Genomic DNA, 18,909 nt, shown 5'->3' with positions numbered 1-18,909 from the left:
GTAATGAGTTTGATCTTTATCTTTTTTGGAAGATGGTAGTAGGGAAAGACCAGCACACCCCAAACACCATTCATTGTAGTATACCACCTCTGTTAACGCTGAAGCACTTTGGGGAGTTATACTCTGATTCAGTTGATCATCCCTCGGGTGAGAACTCGGATAATCTAAATTCTATCGATCCTTGAACACAATCAAGGCGACGGTGAAGGAGGTTGAAGGAGCCATTAAGGGACTGATGGGCGGTAAAGTCCCGGTGAACTTATATAGGGACGAACCCCAGATTTGGGCACCAGTTCTCACCCACGTGTATTAATTCAGGAACAGTACCCCAATCCTGGCGTTCAGTGGAAATTATCCCTATATTCAAGAAGGGCGAAGGGGACCATCCTGAGACCTATCGCCTATTATCACTTTTTGACGGGGCGGGAAAACATTTCTGAAGTTTTGTTGGAACGTCTCCAGGACTAGACTGAGTCAGCTGGGATTGTCGGTCACCTACAGGCTGGGTTTAAAAATAGGATAAGTACAGTTGATCAGAGCTTTCGCCTAGAGCTAATCCTTAAAAAATATGCAGCCCTAAATAAGGCAAGTGTTTATGCGTTTTTTGTAGACTTTAAAACCGCATTTGACTATATCCCAAGGGAACTGCTGTGGCAAGTCCTAGTGAAGAAGAATATTCCCCTAGATCTACTGTCCTTGATCCAGTCATTGTATAGGTCAAAGAAAGCATCTGTTAGATGAGGCCTTGGAGGTGCGCACAAATGAGTCAGGCAGGGATGCATATTGGTGCCACTCCTGTTTAGCCTATACATAAATGAGGTTATAGAACAGCTGGAGGTACGCAATTTGGACCCCCTCCTCCAAGAGTGGGTAATAACAGCATACCAGTGCTCTTTTTTGCAGATGTTGCAGTTTTACTGCCGATATCTCCAATGGGGCTTAAACTCACCTGGTCAACATTCTTGAGCAAGTGTGAGGAACTGAGGCTAATACTAAACGTAGAGAAGACCAACGCCATGGTGTTCAGACACAGACTTGCAAAGCGGGCTAAGTTAGCCATATGTGTTGAAGGCGTTGAGCTTTAGCAACTCACTCACTATGACTACCTCAGAATCAAGTTCTCTGAAACGGGTTTTGGACTAGCCAAGGCAACCATGACATTGGAAAAATAAAGTGGGAGTATGAGACGGTATCATTGTAGTCACACTATTAGAATCATTACCCCAGCTCTCCAACTTTACCAGTCCCAGGCACTTGCCCCGGCCTCATGTGGAGCCGAGATATGGGGTTAGTCCAACATCCAGTCCATGATTACTGTTGAAAATAAATTCTTGAAGTTGTTGTTACCCATGAGCACCCCAGGCACAAGTCTGCGCATGGATTGCGGTCTTCAACCTGTTGAGGAATTTAAGCTGAAGCCATTGTTCTACTGGGCTAGACTGTGGTCATCACCAGGATTGGCAAGCTATAGAGCGGTGCTGAAGCAAATATTGTTCCTGGAGGGGGCAAGGTCACTCCTATGGCTGAAACATGTCATGGTTGGTGAATATGAATCGGGGTCAGTTCTGGCTAAACTCGGATGTTATGACCTGCAAAGCAAAGGGGCTCATCAAACAGGCGATTGTCAAGTTTTCAAGACGCTCCATGGTGGTAGCCTGGGAAAAAATTCTACTGGTATAAGGTATCTAAGAAACCAAGCTGATTTTGGCTTTTAAGCGTACCTGGATACCTTGAGCCCTCGCTTTGTGCGTAGCCTTTTTATGGCGCTCCGTGTTAACACTTTGAAATGCATGAAAGGCATAGTCAGGAGGCAACAGGGTGGCATGTCCTTTGTGTGGTGCAATCGAGGAGTCACTCACCCATTTGTTGTTCTTCTGTAGAGGATATGATGACTTTAAAGTATTATAATTAGTACAGTTGCTTAAACAGGTTGGCACTCTGCAAGTTGAGCTGTTCTTGGCCCCCTGTCTTGACACCAGAAATCCAATTGTGGTTTTTACTATCTCTAAGTATGTACATAGAGCGTGGTTGAGGAGGCTTCAAAAGATTAGTGTTTTGGCCCTCAATGCTGCCGGATGATTTGTTCTGATGCTGTAATTGGGTTGTTGAGTGGGAGTGGGGTTTGTACTGCACTTTGATCTGTATGTATCATGAAATATTGATAAAGGTTTTAATAGGTTTTAGCTATTTGTCATGCTATGGCTTCACTATGAGCTCCACTAAAGAAAGGGTTCATGCAACATTAAGTACTGGTGCTACGGTCCTGTGCGAGAAAGGAAACAAAATGCATTGTTCATTAATTAATTGAAGTCTTAACTGTTGATTGAGGTATTGAATAGTCTTAATTGCTTTGTTATGCAATAATGTGGTGTGTTTTAAAATTGTTAAAAGGTAGTATTTGCACTGCACTTTATTGCACAACTTCCGGTAGTAATTCCGATTTTAGTTGGGACTTGCACAGACATGTTGATGTTTTTATTAACTCTGTTGGTGTTGATTGATTTGTATGCATTTGCAAGCTTTATGGTCTTGTGCCGAAATACAGCAATTTTGACTGGCTATTCTCTCCTCCCCTTATGATCTCTTTTCACCTACCCTATCCTCTTATCATTCTCTTTCTCAAGTATTCACTGTTCCTCACTCATTTACTTTTCTGTTCATCTGCACACTTATTCATCCACCCATCCTATTCATACCTACATGCTTACTAGGCGGACAAGTAGATAAAGATTTTTCACAAGTAGCCATTTTATTAATTAATAATGGTGTGATAACTGCCTCGCTTTCCCTAACCTAAAGAGAATGTCCCTACCGATCCAACTAAGACTAAAGGAAAACACTCTAATAAAAGGTATCTGCCCCTCACACTTATACATACAACAAAATCATACAGGTATCAAATGGCTGCTTAAATGCAATTATATAACCATTATATTCAAACATAAACTCTGTAAACGTATATCCTTGCAACCAGGGTCCCCTTCCTCAGGATTCATTCAGGATTTTTCAAACCACAATTCAAATCGAGAAAGTTCTGATCCAAATACGACAGTTATTTTCACTCCATAAGTCTTTCCCTTGGCAATTGAATTGTTTTATGGCTAAACAAGATTGATCACCCTTCAGAATGATTATCACAGTTCCAGAGTTCTTGCTTGAACAAAAAGATTATTTCTTCACACTTTCAACCAATATTTGATATAATTTCTCTCCTTTGGAGAACAGGATGGTTTTTCCATAGTTCATCACAACATAATAAAGGATTTGCCACTTTCTTGCCTCCACAACCCTCTACCACATTACAGTACTTCAATATCTTCTTCCCAGTTCACTAACCTGCCAGGACTAACCAGCAATAGTCCCTTACCTGACAGAACAAAACTCCTACCACTACTACAAGTACTCTGTGGTGAGGCTGCTTCAAACTTTCCACACTTCAATCCTCAATGTGGAAAAGTTAAATCAACAATTGTTTCATCAATAAGTCCCAACAAATTGACAATGACTCTCATTGATTTGTTTGCCACGGGCAATGCAGATAATATTCCTCTCTTCCTTGATTATTATTACAAGGAGGACTTTCACTGTGCCATCTCTGTTCTCCCTCAATTGCCCTTCTTTGGTTTTGGCAATACTGATTTTTTCTTAATTGCCTTTCCTTGGCTTTGGCAATGTTGGTTATAATATTCTTGTATAAATTATCTTCCTTTTAAATCACATTCAGTTTGTTTGAATATTCTTCCCTTTTGACTTTGGCAAAGGTGATTGCAATATTATTTAACCCAAGTATAAAAGAATATCTCCTTTTGGCTTGGACAATGGTGGTTACTATGTTCCTCAACTTGATGCTTCCATTCAAAAGTGTGGTATTAAAAAATGTTATCGGGAGTCAGATGTCTGGTTCGGAACACCCCAGGGTTCCCTGACAAAGGGAAACTTACCAGCCTTTCTGTGTGCATCCAATAGAGCCGCTGCTCTTTCTTTCTTTGGGTACGCACAGGCATCTGACAGCTCTGGTAACGTTTACCTTGCTCGTGCCTCCTGTAGCAGGAGCTTTCCCTGCTTCACTTGCACACCATTGAACGCCACACACCAAAGTCCCACGCAGCAACACGAGGAGAGAGCTCCTCTCTCCCTCGGGACAGCAAATCTCCGAACTGCTTCCTGCTGCGCATCCTCTGCAGTCTACAGGGCTTCCGACCTCTGCAACGTCCATGACACAGCGTCCCGCTTTCAATACAGCAGCGGCTCTGTTTCTTTTTTCCTGTCTCTGCTGCTCACACTGCTTCCCTCTAATGGCCTGCACCTGAGGTGATTTTAAATGTTTAAAAGTCACGCTAAGGTGTGGGTCATTAGAACAACAAGACTGCACACCAAAGTTCTGCACCTCTGAGCTCCTCTTCCTCGTCCCAGTACCTAAAGCATTATGGGACTTGACGTCCTCAGTATCCCTGTTCCTTTTTACATCATTTAATTCCCTCTTGATTCAGTGATTTAGAAAAATGTACTTTCAGGAGACGTTTACAAAGGAATGAATAGTCAACTCTTGATTTTATAATTCAAACCTAAGGTGAAATTAGAACTATTAGAACTGGTGATAAAGGTTCCCTGATCCTTACATATATGTCGGGTCCAATCTTGAATCTTCCTGCAGGAGTGATGCTGACCCACCAGACCCCCCAAGTCTGCCTGCCTAACAGTCTCTCAGCAGATAAAACTACCAAGCCGGCAAATCCAAGGGGAAAGGGGAATTGGAGAACAAAACAAAGACAGATCTTGACTGGACTGCACTGATGCCCTCTGGTACTGGATTACTCGTCTCGGTGTCTGTGAAATCTAGCGAAAACAATAACATATATATGTTGATGTATAACTGATAAATATGTCTACCTTTTCTTTTACTACAATTTGCTTTCTTTCTCTTAAATACCTGCAGCCTATGCTATAATGCTTATAGGCTTTCTTTTCAGATGATGTTGAGTAGATGCTTCTGTAGATCTTGAATAACTGTTTCTTAATATAGGTTTCCTAAACTTCTTAACCAGGATCTTCTCTCGAACTTTAATAAAATACTTGTTTCCAGAATTCTAATTAACTTCCTCTGAAAATGTCTTTCTATGCTGCAATAGTTACAAATGTCTCTTTAAATGGAAGGAATATTGTAAATTCTGTAAATACCTTAACTAAATTGCTTCTGACTTAACAAAACTTATGTTGCGTAAAAATCAATTAAAGTCTGTTCACTCCTCTAAAAATACTCTGCTGATGTCTTTAGCCTTGCGTGCACATAATGATGACTGTTGTACTTCGTTGGATCCACGCAAGAGTCTGTTTTTCTTAATAGATAAGCGTACTGCGCTTCCTACCGACGCCTTCTATGAAAAAGTACTCAACCGCGCATTAATCCGATCCTTGCTTCATAGCTGAATGAACCGCGCTTTCAACCGTCACTTTGTTTCTTGACACACGAACCGCGCATCATCCGACGCTTGAATTCTTGATCCAACGAGCCGCGCACTGCTTCCGCAATAATGACATGTACGTGACGGCACGTGATGAAAGTAAGGTACTTTACTCTAACCTTACTAATAACGACAAAGCGAGACCAAAATACGCTCGTGCACGTAACTACAAATAACGTAATAACAAGTACTGCCCAATCTTAACTGTATTTGTAAAAAATATATTTAAATAAAACCGCGCGTGAGTTAGTAGAAAAACTTCGCGAAATAAACGTATTGAACACAAAGATATATGTACGCAATGTGCAGATATCAGATAATAAAAACTGAATCAAATCTGATAATAGATAATACAGTCTTTCTTAAATAAAAGTTTTATTAAAGTAATAGGCAAATGAACTTCACTCAATTTCATAAGTCTTGAAAGAGTGAATCACTTAGCTTGCTTCATCTGTATCTTCACTGCTTCTTTGAAAGTCTTGAATTCAAGGTCTATTCTTCTGAAGTTCTGGAAACCTTAGTAACTCTTCTTAGTATAAGCTAACTATACATATTTAACAACATATTCTTAGAGCTAAGTAGACTGCGACCTGCCACTAAGACAGCTAAAATGAAAGGCAGTTTAGAACTCCAAGCAACATTCCAAACGATCTCATAAACTATTTACACCAATCACTGCTGCAGAAAAGACTCTTCATCTTGCTTTGGGGAAATAAGCGATTCCTGAATTTAACATTAAGGAATATTTATACAAGTTCTATTTCTAATCCAAACATAACCCAAACATCACACTCCTAAGTAAAACTACATCCAAAAGGATTTTGTGCTAAATGATGATTTCTTAACTTAATGTGTAAGTAAATGAAGTCTATGAAATTTACCTTGGAATTGTAACTGTATGTCTTTTAAGGTTGTGGACCTTTGAAACTCTAGAAATGTACCATGGATTCCTGACATGTATCATTCCTACATTTACCATAGGATTTTTAGTAGTAGCATTGTTTCGGTTGCGTCGGAAGCGGCCTCTGTTTACGAGTCTCACAGTCGCACAGTGCGTAGTACGACTCACGTGAGGCTTTTGCGAGGTGCGGCTTGACGCGAGAGTGTGCGAGAAACGGCTGCAGGTCCTTTCCTCGGATCCTTCGATCCGGATGCAGGTTGTGAGACGGGGCCTGGAGAGTGGAGCACCTGCGGCTGGGCAGCGGGCGAGTGAGGCTGATGGCGAATTTCGGTCCCTGCGCGGGCTGCCCAAGGCATGTCGCGTCCAGGTGCGGAGCAATGGCAGCATTGGAGGCAGCTGTAGAGAGAGGCCGCCAGCTGACTTCCAGTAGGCTGCAGATCGTGTGAGTAAGGTGTGCAGCCCCGCTGAATCTGCCAGCGTGAAGGTACTGAGGGTAAGCAGGCAGGCAGGCAGGCAGCCTTGGGCTACCTGCCTTGGGCTACCAAGGCTGCTGTTGGCTGCTGGTGGTGGGTGACCACAGATGAGTGGTACTCTCAGCGTGATCTGAGAGGATTTGTGGGTGAACCCGGCTGCCTTGCAAAGCTCGCAAGCGGGCGGAGATCTTTGTGCGCCACGGTGGTGTACATTGGAGTACATTGGAGTGCCTTGGGAGTGACTCACCAGCTGGTCGGTTAGTGGAGTAGCGCCTCGGTGGGGTTCCTCTGAAGCCTTGTTGCCTTTCCTCTTGTTATCTGTGTTAAGAGGTGGAGGCGATAAGGAGACAAATAGTTTAAGTCTTTATAGAGAAGGAACACTGTGCCACCCATGAATTAAAACAGAGGGCTACATATATAGATGGTCTCATCCGTATAGGCAAAAGTACCTATAGTTGTAATATCTCCACCAGGAGACTGTTGGCCTTGTGCTTTTGATCCTGGTGTGGACTAAAACGTTTTGCCATAACAAAAAGAGACCAACAACTTCCTGCCTTAATGCAAGCAGGAATAGAACGGGCACAAACCACATATAACCTAAGGAAACCTAAGGTGAAAATCGCAAACCAGACCCTTGCCAATAAGGAGACTGCAATGGAAAAAATTAGGTCAAAAAAGAAAGCAATGAAGACGCCTCCCATAAAACAAGGTGTGATTACGGAATTCTTTCCACTGAATATAGTTGGCTAAATTAACTCCACTGCTATTGAAGAAGACATCCCAGCCCATTGTGATAATGAGGCCTTAACATTGATAAACTTCGAGGACATAGACAACAACTCATTATTAGATCTATGTTTAAACTTTCAAAAAAGTATGACACCACATCCGGTTAGTAGGAGCATCAACAGTGGCATACAAATGAACAGAACCACAACCTCACCTTTAGGATCAATTGTGGTGGGCCCCGGCTCAGACAGACTGTCAATTTCACCTAATCTAGCAATGGTTTCCACAGAGGATGTCCCCGATGTGGAAGTTGAGTCCCAGGACAAGTCCTTTCCAGGGGCCTCTGAAATAGCGAAAATCCAGGTGTCAGTAGCATCATTACAGTTTGCGCTTAAGATTCTGCTTAAAATGTCCGGGCGAATATTGGCTAATACGGAGTCGACTGCTATGGAAAATAAAGGAAGACAGATGGCAGTTGAAGAGGCTGAAGCCAATTTATCAGAAGCAATTTTTATTGGCAATGAAACCGAAGAGCAAGACAGCCTGGAAGCTGAGCAGGACGTGCCTAGCCCTAACCCTCTTTTTTCACGAAAACAGAGATTAGCTAAAAGGGCTAGAAAGGGCAAAAGAGGTGGTACTAGGGCACGACCGGTGCAAGAACAGAGAGAGATGGGACTACCTACCAAAAAAAGTAGGAAAAGAGTGGCAAGAGCCAAGAAACGGAAGGCGACCAAAGAGGGTTATCTTACCAGCTGGCTGCTTCCCACACAAGTGGCTGACAAGGAGTCTGAAGTGGAGATAATGAGTATAGAGTTTGACGAGGAATACAATGGAGAGCCTGAATCAGAGGAAGTAACGGAAACGCCTAAGGACCCAGAAAACCTGGAAATATCTGCAGCGGCTGTCGAGGAAACCAAAGGGGATACAAGGGGAAACAGGATATGTCTGATAAAGAACTTATATCATAGCAAAAATAGTAAATGGCTATCGCGTTCAGACTTTTTGACAAGATTAGACTCTGTCCCACAATTGCGGGTCCTTAAATCTGACGATTTTGTATTTGTCGAACCCTTAAAAGGCCCTAACTCCAAAGTATCTGCGTTACACTGCAAGTTCCTGGCTACAGCAGATTTGTTAAGGAACTATAAAGAGGAGCTAAAAGCAGTAGACGTCGAAATCGATGCTGATCTTAATGAAGTTGAGCCAGATTGGCCTATAGTAGAAGAAGATATGGTCCCAGTAACAGCAGATTATCCAAATTTATCTAAGGGTAAGAAGATTGTGGCATCTGAAGTTCAACAAGTCCTAAAATGGTTAGCGGACACGCTTCCCTAGATCATTACTAATCAATGAGATCTAACGATACTGTCTTGGAACTGCCGTGGCTTTACTCATCTGCTATCCCCGGAGGGTTCAATAAAGTTACTGGATAAATGCAATTGTTTTTGTTTACAAGAGACATGGGCTATAGATCCCTTATTTTTGGATGGCTATGTATTATATCATGCGGCAGCAAAGAGGGGTGAAAAAGGTCGGCCCTATGGTGGTTTGATCATTGGGGTGGCCAACACTATCGGTTTGAGACAGATTGACTGCAATTTTGAATGCAATACGATAGCAGTCGAAGTAATTGCAGATCTCAAGAACCCCAGGGGCTCTTTTTTGCTGGTGAGTCTATATAACCCTCCTGGGGCAAAGTTAAGCGAACAACTACAGGACTCACTTCAAGAGCTATTGGCAGAGTGGCTGTATACATCTAGAAACTCGGGAGTACTTGTTGTTGGTGACTTCAATTGCAATATGTCAGGTTATGTGAGCAAAACGTCGAATCCCAGATTAGAAAAAAGCGGGGTTATGATACACAATAAAAGAGACCCTGAGGGGGGGGCTTGGGATTACTTGTTTGAGTCCTGGGACATGGAGATGCTCAATGGTAGAACAGCTAGCGATTACCCTGGTCACCACACATGGTCAAATGGGATCTCATATAGTACATTGGACTATATTTTTGTGTGCCCTCGGCTCCAACAATTGGTGATGGACATGACAGTGATCACTAATGAATGGAGCGATCATGCCGCATTGAAATGTGAGATTAGTATTCCCGGAGAGTTGCCTCCGCCTAGTAACATAGGCATGGTAAAAACTAATAAATCCGGTACTAGGATCTCTTGGTCTGATAAAAATATCTCTTTGGCAACTGAGACCCTGGGTATGGCAGATGGCAGAAAGCTGCCTAATTTTAAAGAGCTGTCAATTGAAGATATAGAGGACTGGGTTCTGGCTTTTTAAGAAAGGCATGCATCGTCATCAGTGGGGTTAATGATAAGTACGGAAAGTAAAAAAAGAATGCCCTATGACAGCGCTCTTTTCATGTCTCTAATTGCTCTAAGAGCTGAGCTCCGTAAGGCAAACAAAGATATGGCCCATGGGGAAAGATATTACGTAACAGTCAGAGGGATTAAAAACAGATACAGAGCGGCTGTTAAAGCCAAAAGAAGAGCAGACCGATTACTGGCCTGGCAAAAAACAGTGAAGACCATATGTGAAGGGAATACTCGTGACATCTGGTCCCTGTTGAATGAGGCACATGACCCACAAAAGGGGACACTGACCAATCCCATTGAAACCAGAGTCTGGTAAAAGTTCTTGGAAAACCGGCTGGCGGAGGACAATAACCTACCAGTATTGGATAGTCCTTCAACAGTAGCTCCGTTTGACATATCATATGAATCTATCTTTAATAAAATGAAAGAGATAAAATCATCACGAGCACCAGGACCTAATGGACTATCCAATATTGTTATTAAATCGCATCCCACTTTTTGGGCCAGCCTATTGAGTACATTATTCGAGAAAATTCTAAAAACTGGTAAAATACCTAGTTCTTGGCAAAAGGCAATATTGATCCCTGTGTTTAAAAAAGGAAATAGACTTGACCCTAGTAATTACAGATTGCTCGCAATGCTAGATGCCACAGGGAAAATATTTGCCTCATTATTATTAAAAGAACTACAAACATGGGCTGAGGATTCTGGTGTATTGTCCAAATTCCAGAGTGGGTTTTGACAGGGTTATTCGACCTCCCAAAACATTATGATCATGGATATCCTACGAACTAGAGCTTTAAGAACGGGGGCCCCTCCTCTATATGCTTTATATATAGACTTTGCGGCAGCCTTTGATTCTATTCCCAGAAGCCGTCTATGGTGGAAACTAAATCTAATGGGCTGTCCGAAAGGTGTAATATATTATCTGAGACTACTACATCAAAATAACACAGTAAAATTGAAACTAGATCAAGAAGGGCACACAACTGCTAACATTACACAAAACAAGGGTGTTAAGCAAGGCTGTGTTACAGCGCCCCTAATATACAATCTATATGTGTTTGACATTCCTGAAGTAATAGCCGCCGTAAATAATTGCCCGCCAAAAATTGGCAAAGCCTCTTGCCCTGTCCCGGCTTATGCCGACGATCTGGTGATTTTCGACTATACCATCAGTGGAATACGCAGATCTGCGGCAGCCCTCTGGGAATATGCAGAGGTCAATGGCCTGAGTATTAATTTGGGGAAAACAAAGGTTATGAGATACACAAAAAAGAGAGTATCACGTGTATCACTTAAGGTAGGTTTGGCGAATATTACCTACGTTCCCCAATATCGGTACTTGGGTATAGACTTTCAAACAACTGGCGATTATGTGGCCTGTAAACAGATGCGCGTAATTAGAGCGGCCCAATTGACGGCCCTGTTCCACAGGTTCAACATTAAGCAGTGTGGTTTTACTCTGTGGGGTATTCGGCAGCTGTATATACAGGCTTTCTCTCCAGCCATAATCTATGGCTTAGAATCCCTATTGGAGATGGATCTAGGCTGGCTACAGGTGATCGAAGGAAAATTTTGGCGTAGTATCCTCGGCCTTGCCCCTTGTATACCAATGGCTATAATAAGATTAGAATTGGGCTTGATTTCTCTTAAGGCACTTGTACTGAAGAAGCGAGCATCAATCTATCTAAAAATGACTTGTGATACTAGTAATGGTCTACTAACAGCAGTCCATCAAGAAATGGCCAGGGAGAAATCGAGTACCACAACTATTGACCAAATGACTAAACTGTATTCTGAAATTGGGTGGCAAAATAAGGAGGGGGGTTACTCAGAGACAGCTCGAGGGGCTCTGTGTAAACGTATAGATCTCTGGGACTGGATTGAAAATTTTGAGCATCTAGGGAAGTTGAGAAGCTACAAATTCGTTCAACATAGACTTTATGATTTTAAGAAACAGAGATACCTCAACATATGTCCATCAGTCAGACTCCGACGGTTTATCTTGTTGCTTAGACTGGATCAACTGCCTACGCTGACTGTTACGGGAAGAAAGGCCAAGATAGCTATTTCTTTGCGAACATGCCGATTATGTAAAGTCCTAGATTTGTTGGAAACGGCAAAGCATCTCCTAACCGAATGCACTGAGATGGCCAGCACATTCAAACCCCTGTTGGATAAATATGTCTTCGACAATGAGTATATTAAGGATGATCTTTTTTGGAACCATTGTATTAATTCTAACAGCATGCGTTTGTTGACAGCATTGTATACTATCTGGCTGAGGATTGAAGTCAGATTGGACATAACACTCTAAATAATTGTAGGGACTGAACAATTGTATATTAATATATGTATTATAGATAACTGTATGGTCAACATTGGACTCATGAAGATATTTTATTTTTGTTTTTTACTGTATATTTCAATTTTATGATATTTATTTCTTTTGCTTTGTGTAAAGTTTATAATTTAAACTATATCACAATAAATAAATAAATAAAATAGGATTTTTCAGGACTGCAATTTTGGTGATTTTGGGAAAGGAAGCCTTACTTTGGCTTACAACAAGCCATAACATATTCTGGTATTGGAGAAACCTCACCCTCAGAAGAGGATGAATACTGCGTCTCTCTCATTGGAGTCATCCCATTTCCTTGGTGGCCTTCTCCTCCCAGGTGATCCACCAAGCTAATACCACCCCCACGGTTAGGATCAGGTAGTGGCTGCCTTCCCCTGGCCACCTGGGAGGAGACTTTAGGCAGGGATTCTGTGAGGACTCTGCAGGATTCATCACACCATTTTGACAAATCGAACAAATTAATCTCTTCCCTTTGGCACTAGGGAGGTGAGCCTGCAATGCACAACACCCCCCAGGGGACAGGGCAAGCGGGATCCCACAGAGGGTGACTGCCCCTTGGAGGACAAGAAATCCCCAAGCAGGGGATTCCCCTCAAGTACAGAATCCCATTTATTTGTTGGCTATATGGGGATTGAGTAGGGAATTATGTGCAAGGCCCTTTTGAAATGGCTGGTGTTGTTTCTGACCCTTTAAGAATTCCAGTGTTAAGAGGATCAACAGGCTGGCCAATCTCAGTTCAGCCTGAAACATAGAGGCCGGAAAAGCAACAGCGAGGAGAGAGAAATTCCCACAGAGCCAGCCGCGGAGGGGGGGGGGGGGGTCCTGCAGAGTCAGGTGGAGGTAAAGGAAGTCCCGAGGAGCCAGCGCAGGTGAAAGACATCTTGTGGCATCAGTCGCCAAAGGAGATCTGCTCCTGGGAGGCAGAGACCCGACGCAGGAGGCGCACTACGCTGCCGATCAAGGAAGCTTGCAGAACGCTGCTCTCTCTGGCGAGAGCAGGACACACTCGGCCATGGGGGAGGAGAAGCCCAGACCACACCATACGTGAGAAACCAGTGCCCACTGTTCCTGGTGTCGAGGAGATGCTGAACTGATGCCGAGAACCGAGCGGGAGTTGAGACCACAGTATTGCATAAGCAGAGAAGACCGCCCCTCCCAAGGAATACTGCTAGAGCAAACCAGGTACACAGTTGTCACAGGGAATTTGGAGGAGAGTGAGGAGACCTGGCCAAGGAGACCTGGCCAAAGCCCAAGAAGGGCTAAGAGACAGAAACAAGAGACCCCAAGACTGGGGACAGGGGGAGATAAGATTCCCAAGCTTGGGTGAGAGAGTGGAAAACCCAACTTGGGGCGAGAAACCAGAAACCCCAGGGTTTGGTGAGAATAACAGGTTGCCAAGGCGGGGACGAAGAAGCAGGAGGGGAAAAGGGAACAATATTCCCATGCAGGGTAAGAGAATCAGTAGTCCCAGACACAAGAGGGCAACACGCAAACCTAGGTGGGCTGAGAGAAAACATGTTCCGAAGCTCAGTTACCGTAGCTCAACAATACGTTTCAGAGACTGTTCTTTCAGGTGGAAAATGAAGAGTAAAGAGACACTTTGAACTGCATAATCTGGCACGTGGCCTGAAAGAAGATGGACACTTTGGGGGGGGGGGGGGGTGTCGAGAGCCAAACGCCACAAGGAAAAGAGGAAGACTAAATAGACTTTTCTAAACTGCATAATCAGGCACACAGCCTGGGAAAAGCCAGAGAGACATTGGGGACTGGTTGGGGGTGAGGGGGGAAGCGGGGGATAATCCAGGGGGAATGAAAATCCCTTATAGACTTTACCGGTTACATTTATGCTAATCTTTTGTATAAGTGGTAAGGGACAGAATTTAGGCTAGATTAGGTTTGGACAGAGAATTGAAGTTTGTTCCAAGACATCCTGGCAAGCACCCTTTTAATATTTTCCTTTGAACTAGGGTAAAGAACACCTTTAGAAGTTAGGGACAGGACAAGACTTATTTCCTACATGACCTCTTGTCCGTCTCCTGAGTCTGATTTACCACACTATCTATAAATCCTCAGACTATCATATGCCCTTAAACGTTTGTGTTCTTCCTGCACCATATCGTTGCTTGTTAATCTATCTTTGTAATCATTCATTCACACATCCTACATTGCCCTCATTCACTCTTTAGTTCTCACATTCATTCATCCCTCCTGCATCCTATTTCCACTCTCTTTTTTCCCTATCAACATACTCCCCATCTGCCTGTGTTTCGTATGCATCAAGTCAAATGCTTTTGCCATTCAACAGCTAAAACTATTGACTTTCTGAATCCTTTTTTGTTTTTCAGCTGACGTTACAACCCGCTTTGATGCAGTCTTCTGGTTTGGGGACTTTAACTTCCGCTTGAACATGGACCGCCGGGCAGTCAATTCAATGATAGAGTGCTGCCTGGGGAATGATGTATCTGATCTGCTGCAGTATGATCAGCTTATTGAAGAGATGAAGGAAGGTAAGCAAGGCAGCCTGATGGTAATGACCCTGATTACGTGCTACAAAGAAAACTGTATTAGGTATTGATTTCACCTTGCTCTATATTGGAATATATTTAGGAATTTAGATGCTTAACTCTGACATGTAATTAATACATTTTGATAAATTATTTTAGCTATTTTACACATGTGGGATATTATTTTTTCTAGTGTGTTGCATTATACTATGTATGATTGTACAAATTGTAATGTACTTTTTCATTGTCTTTTTAATATTTTCTTTGTATTTAATTGGTGAAAAATGGTTGTATTATCACATAAATTAAAAAGAAATTTAGAAAAAAGAAAGGGGAATCTTTTCAAAACTAAAATCCAAGGCCAGCCTGGCTTTCCATTAAGTGCACATTTCGTTTAAATAGTGTTTGCAAAAATAAAATTATATTTGGTTGTGCAGTGCCCTAAATAACTCTACCCAAGTTCTTTTCTATAATATTAGAAACGCATCATGTAATGAGATTTTGTTTCACAGTTCAAAAAGTCCTACGTAGCAATTATAGTAAACTGGTCACCTCTCCAACAGCAACAGACATCTACTTTTTCCTTCTTTCTATCTCACCCCATAAATACATTAAATGCATAAGCTCAAAAAAGATCTACCTAGATAAAAAATGTTTCAGCTTTCAAACAGAAACACACCAGTCCACACCATCCTCCTCCCTCTTTGAAATATTCCAATTGACTGCTGAAGAGCTCCAGCTATATATAGCTATGCAAGTCTACCTGCCGCAGCTAGTTTACTCAAATAACTTAAAATGTTGGGAAGATCGCCAAATCCTGAAGACAGTAAAACGTTGGTTGATACAGGTGAATAATTCGGCCCAGGCTTAATCCTGAAAGATGGTTATATGGGATCCTTGGCAATTAAAACCTTTACTTTTTATAGCAATGTCCAGTATCTTTCGCTTGTTGTATATTTTAGAAATGGAATCAAGATTTGCTTAGGTTAACTAACCCCATCCATTTGCCAGTTGTGAACATCTTGGGGAATATATTTAGATGAGACATCCTTGTTGAATTACTGGACTAACTTAAAAGTTACTATTTTCAAACAGTCTCTCATTGTTTCACTAATGCTCCTAAGTCTTAGGTTGGTGGCCCTGTCCTGCACAGGTCATTTTTCCCCATTGTCTATCAGTTTTCCTTTTCAGATTGTTGTACACCTGGCAGCTCTCCTGTAGCCCTCATTCACATAACTACCGGATTTAACCTCAAGTGCTCCAATTTTATTCTCTATAAGGGCTAGCTTTGATTCAAATGCAGATTTAGAGGACCTTACATCTCTGATTTCGTTCAAGATATATTGTTGGTCATGTAACAAGTCGCTTATTTTAGGCTAAAGAGAAGGTGGCAGAGAGCCCATTGAAACAGCTTGCTACATTTTATCAGTGTTTCTTGTTTTCCTGGCATCAAGCGAAAGGTGGTCCACTTTCTTCCTGTTTTCTTGGTTTGAGGGCATTGTGAAGGCATTTACAAGTTTGGGTGTCCAATCAGGACGCTCAAGCAGCCATCTCTCTGCAAGCAGGTATAGAATGCTCTGAGAATGCAATTGTTGTTATTGAATTTAAATAGATTCTGGCCAGTTCCCTTTTCTTTTAAAAGTGTTGATATTTAGATGGCTATCATCATTCCCTTTTAGGTTTTGCCTGCCTGGGAATGGTAGGGGGGTATACATGATGTAGTGCCATAGTTACAGTTCAAGATGGTTGCCAAGTTTCTGAGGCCAATTGTACAAGCAACATATTTGAGTTATTGATGTTTCTTGAATCACTTAGCAGCAAGGAGGATTTACGAAAACAGAAGTGAATTCTTGGATGGAAAGCCATTGTATATTTGTTCTCTAAACATGAAATCTCTTACGTTCCGTCCACTTGTGACATGTCCCTTGCAGAGGGATGGGACCGGAGCATGTTGCCAAGTGATTTGTTTTTTCAATAGTACCCTCATGTAGCTGTGCGTCCACGGGCAACACCCCAATCTGGCCCACTCGCACGCCCTGCCCAATCAACAGTCCCTTTCTCCCTGACAGGACAGGGACAGGGCTGCACTTCTTGCACCCAAGGTTTATCCCTCTTGTTCCTACGCTCTGATACTCGGTGGTTTCAGACGACGCATTGGGATGTACACAGAGCAGTTCCTCAGCTGACCCGCACAACCTTAGTTTGTATTGTTCAGGGGTCTCACACACGTGGCATCTTTGTGGTGCATGTGAACTCTTTATCTCGCAGAACATGTGTAATTTTAGTTTTTATTTCTTTGTACGTGCTTGCTCTTTTAAATTTGCCAAATTTAAATACAATTTACAACTTGGACACTGCCTTAGGCGTATTGATTGTGGGCATTATTTCTGGGGCATTATTCAGCAATTGCAACTTTTAGAGAGGAATTTGAAGTTCTGATCTCCTAGTAGCTGATGTTGGTCCTTTTCGTAATTTGACGGCATGGACCTGGTACGTATGCACTCGGGCGTAGCCTGGTCCCTGCTGCCAAATGTTCGTCATTTGCATGCCAGAGTGCAAATGTGCACGCGTGTATGATGTCTTTTCCACTGCACTTTTTCACTCCGCCATGCAGAGTGAGTAAATTCTGCCTGCCATACTTGCAATTAAAAGCTTTTAACTTGACTTGTGAATGGGTGTATGGCAATCGGCGTTTAGTTACAAGTAAACGCTGCCCGACATGCGAGCATGGCAGGCAGCGTGTACAATGGATCCCTTAGCCAGTACGATGGCTCAGCAGGTTAAAGGCTTGTTGCTGTGATCTGTGTTTGATCTGCAGGTTGCAGGCTCTAATCCTGGCAATGCCAACTCAGCCTTTCATCTTTCCGAGGTCGATAAAGGAGTACCAATTTCGATTGGGTAATAATAGTAAAGCAATATATAAAAACAAATTGTGGTTCTTCTAGATTCATGCTTGTGCATGAAGCCAGCAAACCCCAAGGAATCTCCATCAATTCATGCTGACGCAAATGCTGGAGCTTTTGTATGGCAGAGAGGAAGGAAGGTGGCTGAAACGCAAGTTGTGATACGCCCCTCCTTTCCGCCATACAAGTGATTGGAAATGTGGCGTGATTAGAAGGCGTTAAAGCCTTCCATTCACGTTACGCCACCATGGAACATGAGCTTCCTTGTGTCTTTTAGTTTGTGTTTTTCGACCAAAGTTATTGATGTAAAGCTTTTTTCTCATAAAGACACTTTTTGCATAATTTCGTACCCTAAGTTTTAGTGTGTATTTCTGGTATGGACTTTAGGCCTCATAATGAGTTTTGTAGTGTGGCCAAAAACGGTATTAGTGCAGCGGTAACTTTGTTACCACTGTATTACAACACTGCTGAATTATGGGTTTGGAGGTAAGGTGGAGGAAACACATCCAGCTAAATGCTGGAGTTAATTCCACCTCTTTAGTGCCCTAAAACTGCAATTTCGGCAGAATTACCACTTGTGGTAATTCTGCCGAAATCCATAAATGGGGACTAACACCACCATACTGCCACTTCTAATCTGGCTGTAATTCCTTCAGACCAAGTGGTGGTAACAGTAAATCCATTTGGTGTTATCTCTGTGGATTTACCGCCAAGATACCAACAACTTGTAATGAGGACCAATCCCTACAGCTGATAAAGCAATTACATAATAAAGCATCCTACTTGATTATCAGGCGGGATCCAGAGATCCTCTTAAGCAGGTTGCAAAGTATGTCCACTGGTAACCCATAAAGGAACATGTCCATGCATTAAGCAATGTTATTAACACGCTCCTTAACATCATTAAAATAGATTAGTCTTACTGCCTGCACATATCCCATGAACAACGTTTTCATAATAATGCGTGAGAAAAACCTTGTCAGTTCATGGTTACATGCTTTGCTGCCTTCTAACCAGCCACAAATCTAGAAATGTGTGCAATTCTCACTGTAACTCTTCATAACCTATTTGTTATCATTACCTATTGTGCTCTGGTCTTTTTGTCTCAACCTGCAGTTGATGGGTTAGTTCAATGGGGAGTTGAGCATCTTCAGCATTGGGTCTTTTCTAGATTCACATGCTTTACATTATTCTCACCTCTCAGGCTGGGGACCACTTTTTTAAACGACTTTTTTTAAACCACTA

General features: G+C 42.4%; 1 protein-coding gene across 2 annotated transcripts in view; it reads left to right on the top strand.

Moving 5' to 3' along the window:
- INPP5E (inositol polyphosphate-5-phosphatase E) overlaps positions 1 to 18,909 on the top strand; it is a 542,414-nt gene that overhangs the window by 454,774 nt on the left and 68,731 nt on the right. For both annotated transcript variants that reach the window (XM_069609582.1, XM_069609583.1), the window contains one exon: positions 14,603 to 14,764. In XM_069609582.1, coding sequence (XP_069465683.1) covers positions 14,603 to 14,764 — 162 coding nt within the window. The remainder of the gene's footprint in view (positions 1 to 14,602; positions 14,765 to 18,909) is intronic.

The sequence above is a fragment of the Ambystoma mexicanum genome, chromosome 8, assembly GCF_040938575.1.
Source record: "Ambystoma mexicanum isolate Mex_15411 chromosome 8, UKY_AmexF1_1, whole genome shotgun sequence".
Lineage (NCBI taxonomy): Eukaryota > Metazoa > Chordata > Amphibia > Caudata > Ambystomatidae > Ambystoma > Ambystoma mexicanum.
Note: the sequence above shows the minus strand (reverse complement) of the source record. Positions and strands in the feature narration are given on the sequence as shown.